The following is an 8724-nucleotide window of genomic DNA, read 5'->3' as shown; positions in this document are numbered from 1 at the left end:
AACAAGAAAAATATTAAACAGAATAAGGGATTTAAGAAAAGATAAAAAAAATAATGCAAAAATGGTAGATGAGATTCATCATAAACAATTCTGAAGTTATATTTAATCAATAGAGATGATCCACTAAAAAATCATCTATGCAAAAAAACAAATTTGTTGTTCAGCAAAATGTAATTCATCATGAATTCTGAATGATTGTATGAAATTGACAAACAAGATTTATTATATTCTTTCCCTGATTATTTCTTCTTACCACCTCTTTCCTTGATTAATAACTGCACTACAGCTCCAGTATTCATATTGTAATATGCTAACGTACATGCATCTTTTAAAAACAAGCCCTGAAATTGATGTCACTTTATAAAATTAAATGTAAAAAATGCTTTTTTTTTTTAAAAAAAAAAGAAAGGATAAAAATACGGCAGTTGACATAAACAGACCTTGAATTTGATGGCATTAAAGATTTTTAGATTTCATACTTCGACTATGATCTCACTATGATTAATTAGAAAACCTTACCTCATATGACAGCTTTTGTTTTGAACATGGTAACCCAGTTTCGTCTTGCACAAAACTTTTTAGAGTAGAAACCTGAAACTGCCATTTGTTTATTTGATCGTAAATTAAAAATTCATGGTTCAGACTGTTAAAAGTTCAGGAATAGAAATTAACAAAATTCTAAACATACCGGTGCAGCAATATCCATAGAAACACTTAGTCGTCGCCCGTCAAGTTTCCAGTCTGGATTAGGAGCAGTGCTAGGTATCTGGACAGTAACTGTAATTGATCCGGTGACCTAAACAAATAATACATTATTATGATTATGGTAGTTTCCTTAGTTTTCATACAAAGTTTTATATTTCTTATAATGATTTTGATTTGCATAAACAACATAAATCATACCTTTGTAAGCCACAAAGCTTCACTTTCAAGGTCATCTTCTGTTCGGGCCTTTTTGGCAGGTGGAGGTCCATCTCCAACTGGAGCATTAATAGTTGAATTTGTATCAGCTGTAGGAGTAGTTGAAGTTGCGGGCGGTGGAATGGGAGCTGTTACTGGTGCACCTGCCGGACGAACGGTAAGTGGTGTTTGTGGAATTACCGGAACTGGTATCATTGGGACTCCAATTGGTGGCTGAAAAATAATACTGAGCTATTGGAACCAAGCTTTAATAGCCTTCGAAGATAGAATCTAAAAGAGGTTAAATACGTCTGCATAAATTTGCATCAAGTAAAATTCCTTGAAAAAAAAAGTCAAAATGAGCTAACTCTCATGACAGGCATTGGCATCGGTGGCATTGGCATTGGTGCACCTGGAAAAGGTATTGCAGGGAATCTGAAATTATTTTTTGATTTATTATTTATACCATTAACATTCACTTCATTTGACCCATCAATTATTTTTCTGTTATCAATCTATTACGCGATTTATTATCTGAAGGGAAACAGCGAAACTTATGCTGCAATACTTTTACCGCCAATATTTAACAATAAAAACATAATTAACAATGATTTTGAAAAGAAAGAACAATTACAAACCCAGGTGGTGGTGGTCGGATGGGGATTTGAGGAATGACTGGTGGTCGAACAGTCTGAGCTGGTGGTACCGGAGTTGGTGCAGTTTGTGGAGGAGGTACTGGTGGACGTGGGGTAGGGACTGGCGGTTTTGGCACTACCGTAGCTGGTGCTGTTGTGCTGGCTGTAGTAGTAACGATGGGAGACGATGTTGTAATTGCCACTGCTGCCGCTACAGTCGTAATTGGTGGTGGAACTGCTTGAATTGGAGGAGGTGGTACAGCACCTGGCCCTATTCTTTCCTTACTTGGATCAGCAATATATCCATGCTGTTTATGAATTTCGTTGATCTGTTGGTCTGAAAATTTTCACATTAGTATTTACTTTTTTTCATAAAAATCTTTTTTTTCTTCTTTGAAAATACAGAATGATTAATAATTTGACAATCTAATTCTGATTTTTCAATTACGAAGATCAAATTTGTATAGGTATCCTAATTAAGATTGGTTGCTTGGAGGATTGCAGATAAAGTTCTTGACAGAATTTTCATTATGTATTGCATGTCTTTAGATATTAACAATCATTTCGATATGTTTCACCAGATTTATATAAGAAATACCTAGTGTAACGCTTTGCTGAGCTAATTTCGTTGTCTGATCGATTGTAGACTGCTGACCATCCCAAATAAGCTTCGGATCAGGACCACGTGGTGCCTCTTCTTCTTCACCCAACTGAAAATAATAAATCAGAATGTAAGCAACATAAGAAAGAAAGAGATAAAGGAAATGTTGCTTACATTTTCTTTATCCCTTTCATTTCTGAGATTATCATATACAGAGCATTCATTGATTTCTTCATTTAAACAATACCATTACAAACTCTCTAGTGATTAAATAATTTAATTTAAAATAGATCTGTTTGGCAAATCTATTTTAAATTTAGCTCACCAAATATTAGTTTATCAGAATTATGCCAATCAAAAGAAGCTATCTGCTAAACACATTAGTAATTCCTGGTTAGCAATGAACTGGGTAATGAAAAGTTCCAAAAAGATAAACTTACTTTCTTACCAATAATCGTCTGTTCAGCACCATGACCAAATATATCAGTACGACGTTCCGCAAACTTGCCAATATTTGTACTAATATCAGCACCAGGCGCATAAACTGGTTCTTCTTCATTGCGATCCGACAACTCCCTGGGGAAAAAAATGATGAGTTAGCATTGAGGATGAATTGTGAGCACATCAAAAATTATTTTTACAGAAAGTTTGTTTGTTCAAATAACCTTTCTCGTTGTTCCTTGTATTGCGAATCAACAGTGTTGTAACGCATATGCTCCTGCAATTTATCGGCAGGTATACGTTCACCAGTAAGAGGTGAAATAATCCATTTATCAGCAGCTTTTCGTGCAGCTATTGCTGAAACAATCGAATAAACACTAAAGTGAAAGATCAAATATTAAACCAGCTTACAATTTATAATTCGAAATGTCGACATAAAGCGATTAAAAAAACAAATGAACATAAGACCTAATGGAGTAATCAAATTTCGATTCTCTCATGAAAGTTATTTGGTAGATCATATAAAAGCGCCCTTTCTAGTTTCGTTTTTCGTAGATTTCTTTCATTTCTGCCTATTCACTCCTATTTTTCAAACAATTTCTGCATGTTACAGTTATAATCAACATCTTTTTTTTTTCAAATAATTTCAGCAACTTGAGCATATACAGCAGAACTTCAGTCACTCAAAAAACAAGAAATAAAAGATAAAAACAAACATTTCTTCGGATCATAATCTCTAATTACAACGGTATCTTCCGATGGTGGTGCAGGCATTGGTTGAGTCACTTCATATGGAGCTTTCTTCTCATGGTCAGCATTACCATCTTGCACTTCACCATTAAGAACCTAAACAAAGATATCAGTTGCATTCACACATAGCATTTAAATCTTTCTTAATATCTTAATTTGCTATACTTTCAATTTTATTTCGGAAATAACTTATTAATGTCTAATCTCCATGTCTAACTATTATAAACAAAGAACTAATTTTATAAAGATTTCTTGATTTTGCATGACGGACAAACCTTATCTTTTAAAATATTTTATTAGACGGTCAGCAATATAATGAATGAATGCTAAAAGAACCTACTTCATTGCGAATTTCTTGATGTTCTTCATCAGAATCTGATTCAACATCCATCTCCACTGCTTGCTCTGCAGCTGCTTTGGCTGCTGCTTCCTAAAAATATAAGATATATATGAAATCGATTCATCCAATTTATGGTTTCATTTTATGTAAACATGGTGCTTAAAAGGATAAACTACATATGTAGTTTTTAATTTATAAAAAACAAGTGACATCAAAAACTGCAGTCTGAATGAATCTAGCAATTTTTATATTATAATATTCCGTTATTGGAAAATTCGGATATTATTTATACCCGAATTTGGATAAAAAAAATCTACCTGTCGTTGCTGCATCAAAATTCTTGCGCCAACATCTTTGGGTGTGCAAAACGGTGGCAAGGTTGCTGAATTTACAAATAATGAGGACAATAATAAAGTTGTTAAACGATAAAAAACTTCGTCTTTCAATTCATTCTCTTCTGTGAATATTAAGCATAAGTCAAATGAATAAGGAACTTAAGGAGTACTGCATCAACACTTCGCAGAATTTCAAAGACGATCGTTCAATAGATAAATCAAAATACAGAAAAGTGCTAATAAACTGCAAACTATATTCACAAAATCAATGTGCTTCAGTAAGAATTTAAACCTAGTTAAGTTTCAGAAATGAAGGATGTTTTTTGTATCTTACTTTCACAAAGAACTCATGATAAGATTGCCAAACATATTTATCCAACGAGATGAAAACAATTATTAAAGTTTGTTGTTTTAATATAAAGTAAAATAAAATATCGAGAATCCTTTAAAGATTACACGAAGTATTAACGAAATTCACCTGAATCATTGATAGGGAAATCGACTGTCTGAACTACAACGAAATCATGCCAGTCGATTTGTGCATAGGCTATTCGCTCTCTCTCAATCTGTTAATAAAAAAGTATAACAAGCATTTATTAGGCCACAACAAGAACTGAAGTGAAACTCCAGGTATTCCCTTATGTAGAGGAAATTAAAAAACGTATTCCTTTCAAATATTATTAAAAAAAAAAAAAAAAAAAAAAGGATAATTACGATCAAAGAATGAAATATGAAGCATATTAACCTCAGCGTCCTCCTTCTCCTTTTGCGCTCGTTGATATTTCTCCCAACCAACTCGATATTTTACGTTTTCAAGAATCTTTTTTGTATTATCTTCCTCAGCTTTTAAATCCTCCACAATGTTTTTTGTAGGAACAATGATCTAAATACAAAAAGCATAAAAATTCGTAAAAACCATTCTTGCTTCCTTAAACTTGCTCTCATATCTTTCTTAAACTGCAAATCCAAACACTACAATTTAATACATAGACAAGGAAAACAGAAAATGATCTCAAATGTTAACTGTATTTATGCAACTACCCCAGTTGAAAGGTTTTCTGAACTAATTTATTACATTATTGAAATCAAACTAAGTAACTTAACAAATTCGTTAATTTAAAACAATTCATTCCCACCTTTGTATACTGCTCGACGAGTTTCGTAAAATAATTAAAATTTGAATGCTGCGGCTTCAAGAAATCAAACTGGTAGTTCCTCGATTCACGATTCATTAATGAAGTTAGAAACTGACGCCCATTACGTGCCACAAATAAAGCCGTTAACTTGATTAAATCCCTAAAATACTTTCGGACCATATTAGATATACCTAAGCAAACCGATTTTCTAAAAATTTTCTGCAAAATCACAACTGGACTTACAAATCAAATGCATTTATTGTAGCCGGATCAGCATCAAACTCGAACGGAGGTGGAGGATTTCGAGGTACAAATTCTGCTTGTTTCACATGTTCTTTTACCGCCTCTGGTATTTGTGGTCGCTAAATATGAAACCAGCAAGAACATTATATGGACACCAGAGTATAATTAAAAACAAATTACAAAAGAAAACAATTTGCTATCTTTTAACAAAATTTTCTGAAAAATATGCGTATTTCGTCGCACAATACTTTGCTTAAGTAATGCAGATACATAAAAATAAGTCCTGCACTTTTAATGCTAAATAACCTTTAATACTTTTTCCCTCGCCAAATTTGTCTATTTGGTTATATTATTCCACTTCAAAATGTTAAAAAACAGCAATTTCAACGCTGTAGCTTCGAACTTCAGAGTTCAAAATTTCAAATGAAATTAAAGTTTACCGGCACAGACGGTTCAGTTGTTTTCCCATCCCGAAATTCTATAACTTTGTGTTGATAGTAAGCGTTGTATGGATCTGTTGCACTCAGGAAGCTAAATCGTGGATTAGCTGCTTCCTTTTCTCGAATCTTATTTTCGAAATCAATTCCATTTCTGGCAACAAATGCTGCTGTTTTGTCGACAATTGCTAAAAGAAGAAATTTCTTTTGTTCGCTCTCCAACTGTTAGTTGTATCACCAGTTAGTTTTAGATAAGCAGAAAAATACGAAAAAATGCTTAATACATACTGCTATGAAAATACTAATATGTATTGAGCATGAAAAATACCAATACTAGTAACTCTTGACTTTATCACTAAGATAAATGAAGTGACAACATAAACCAAAAATGCAACCCACTTCTAATATCTGGTGGAGGATAAATAATGCCGATAACTTGTCGACCGCTCATCGATGGTTCAGTATTCACCGAATCTTCCTCCCGATTCGAAACCATAACAACAGGTGGCATAGGCGGCATTTTGTTGAAATCAACTTATACTGAAAATGAGCATCGATAAAACTAGCATTAAAAAATCTAAAAAAGTCGCTAATCGCCACTAATATTTAGCAAATCATCCACCTGCTACTGACTTGTTATACGCGATAACTTTGAAGTTTTAGTTAGTAACTCACAGCTTTTGGTTGATAAACAGTGAACAACTTCCGTAATCATTTACTATACTATCACACATACTTTAGTACATCTCGAATCAATTTAAATTCTTACGCTCCATAGCATATGGTTAAATTTCTAACTACTATTACTGCTTATTTCAAATAAAGATTCAAATTTTATGATTTGCAGGTTCTCATTTCCTCTCACCAACATAAAGAAAACATTTAAAAAAATATAAAAAACATTAAAAAAAAATTCTCTAAGCATATCACTATGAGAAAAAAAGCAGTTGATTATTGACATGTTTAATCATCGCTTGTCTCCAACAATTAAATGCTATTTTGGATATTTCCAAATGCTACAAATATTACTCTTAATAAACAGTGATGCTTGGTCACAAACCCTAATAGATGCTAAGACCAAAAAAGGACAGAGAAATTAGAATGTTATCAGATAAAATGATAAAATGATAACAACTGATAACACAATCAGTACATGTAAAATAGAAAGGTCAGAGAAAGTAGAATGAAAAAGTTGTCAGAGAAGGTAAAATGTTGCAAATATGTTGCATGAAACGGTCTGTGAAATTCACGTTGCAGAATACCAGTGATAGGTGAAGAGTTGAAAATTAGGATAGACTTGGGTGTGGCAGTTTTTGATAGTCGAATTTGAATTTGGAATTAAATTCAAACTAAAATTTAAGATCATTTCTCTTTTAAACTTTTTAGTCAATTAAAGTTCGAATTTCTGGAATTAATGTCATTTGGTATAGAAATAAAATAAAAAGGCTTATGATACGAGTAATTGATATTTACTGACTATAAATTTTAATTCGGATTTTAATTCGAAATGAACATGTCTTTCATGGATTACAAAAATTTCAATTAGAAATGTGCTTAAAAACTGTCGCCATGATATACTAATTGGTTAAAATTGTGAAAGTTGCTATCTGGTTATCAGACAAATAACCAAAAATCTTTTATCACCGAGAATTAAGCACTTAAAACTTAGACAATTTTCTGGGTTGAATGAAAGTTGATCTGAAATTATGTTTCGAATCGTTGAACTACTATTGAATGAAAGTTGATCTGAAATTATGTTTCGAATCGTTGAACTACTATGAATCTTTACTTCTGGTTCTGAACACGGATCGTTTAAGTCGAAACTTAATATGTCACGATGTTCCGTGAACATTATGTCAAAACATAGAGATTCACAGTCATTCTCAATCTATCTTCTTTTCCTTCTAATTAAGATTAACATTATCAATTGTGAGAATCAGTTAATTAGTCAATCGGTGAATTTTTTTTTATTAAAATTCTGGAAAATTTAAATATTTCGTATGTTTGAAATACAAGCTAAATGATACTTATGATTATACACATTCAGTTATTTTGTTTATAAAATACAATAGTGTCATGCATTTGTTTTCTGAAATCGACAAAAATCTAAGTTGATATTTGCTAGTTCAAAATTGAGGAAAATTTTAAATTAGAATCATCATAATGTCTAGAACAATTCCATATGTTGCAAAATAGGTTCTTCTCATCTCTCTTATCTCGTTTAATTTGATCTTTCTTCCTGACTTATATGTTGACTTACTTAAGTTATTTATATTAACTTCTAACAACTTCTTAAAGTTTCAGCGACATATCAATTTATAGTAATCGCTTAAAAAGTTGTATAATGATGGCTAAATTTTGATAAATGTTCTAATTCAAAAAGCTTCAAGTAAATTACTTTATCTTTATTAACAAACAAAGCAAAAAGACTTGGAAAAAGTTGGATCAATTCGATGAAGTAAATTGATCTAAATTAATCAATAAATAAGAAAGATAATTAACTTTTTTTTTATGAGTATAATATGCAAAAGTATAGCACTAAATAACTGAATCACTTTTTTTTTTCTTTCTTTCTTTTTGAATTTTTTTTTTCCTTAAAAAATAATTTTCAAAAATTTTGCACAAATTTTTTTTTTAATTTTTTCTTTTATAATTTTAGCTTAAAAATAAATTATTCATTTCGATTAACGCAATGAAAAAGACAAAAAAAAAAAAAAAAAAAAACTGAAATTTTATACTTGACCTAGTTGCAATAGGAAAGATTTAAAAAAAAAAAAAAAAAATGTAAAATAATAAGGAAGATGAAATGAAATGAAGAAATGATAGATATAAAAATAGGAAATTTGAATAACTTTTTATTCATAATTAATTTTTTCTTTAGTTCTTTTTTTTTTTTTGAATAAATT

General features: G+C 31.2%; 1 protein-coding gene across 2 annotated transcripts; it reads right to left on the bottom strand.

Moving 5' to 3' along the window:
• Positions 1-239: 239 nt before the first annotated feature.
• On the bottom strand, positions 240-6338 carry Bma-prp-21 (Surp module family protein; the record flags this gene model as incomplete). 2 transcript variants are annotated; one of them, XM_001891850.1, is made up of 18 exons in its annotated part: positions 240-341; positions 520-591; positions 689-796; positions 904-1134; positions 1269-1335; positions 1539-1872; positions 2134-2245; positions 2577-2712; positions 2802-2934; positions 3294-3423; positions 3668-3757; positions 3985-4124; positions 4481-4568; positions 4748-4885; positions 5139-5298; positions 5382-5500; positions 5822-6006; positions 6218-6338. In XM_001891850.1, 18 exons carry the CDS (start codon positions 6336-6338, stop codon positions 240-242), a joined length of 2466 nt encoding a protein of 821 aa, XP_001891885.1. The 2 variants fall into 2 exon arrangements, with proteins under 2 accessions (XP_001891885.1, XP_042934053.1); XM_043078119.1 differs by having other exon boundaries at positions 3985-4049.
• Positions 6339-8724: the final 2386 nt, after the last annotated feature.

Source organism: Brugia malayi (assembly GCF_000002995.4).
Source record: "Brugia malayi strain FR3 genome assembly, contig: Bm_v4_Chr2_contig_001, whole genome shotgun sequence".
Lineage (NCBI taxonomy): Eukaryota > Metazoa > Nematoda > Chromadorea > Rhabditida > Onchocercidae > Brugia > Brugia malayi.
The sequence above is the reverse complement of the archived record's forward strand: the minus strand, read 5'-3'. Positions and strand labels throughout refer to the sequence as shown.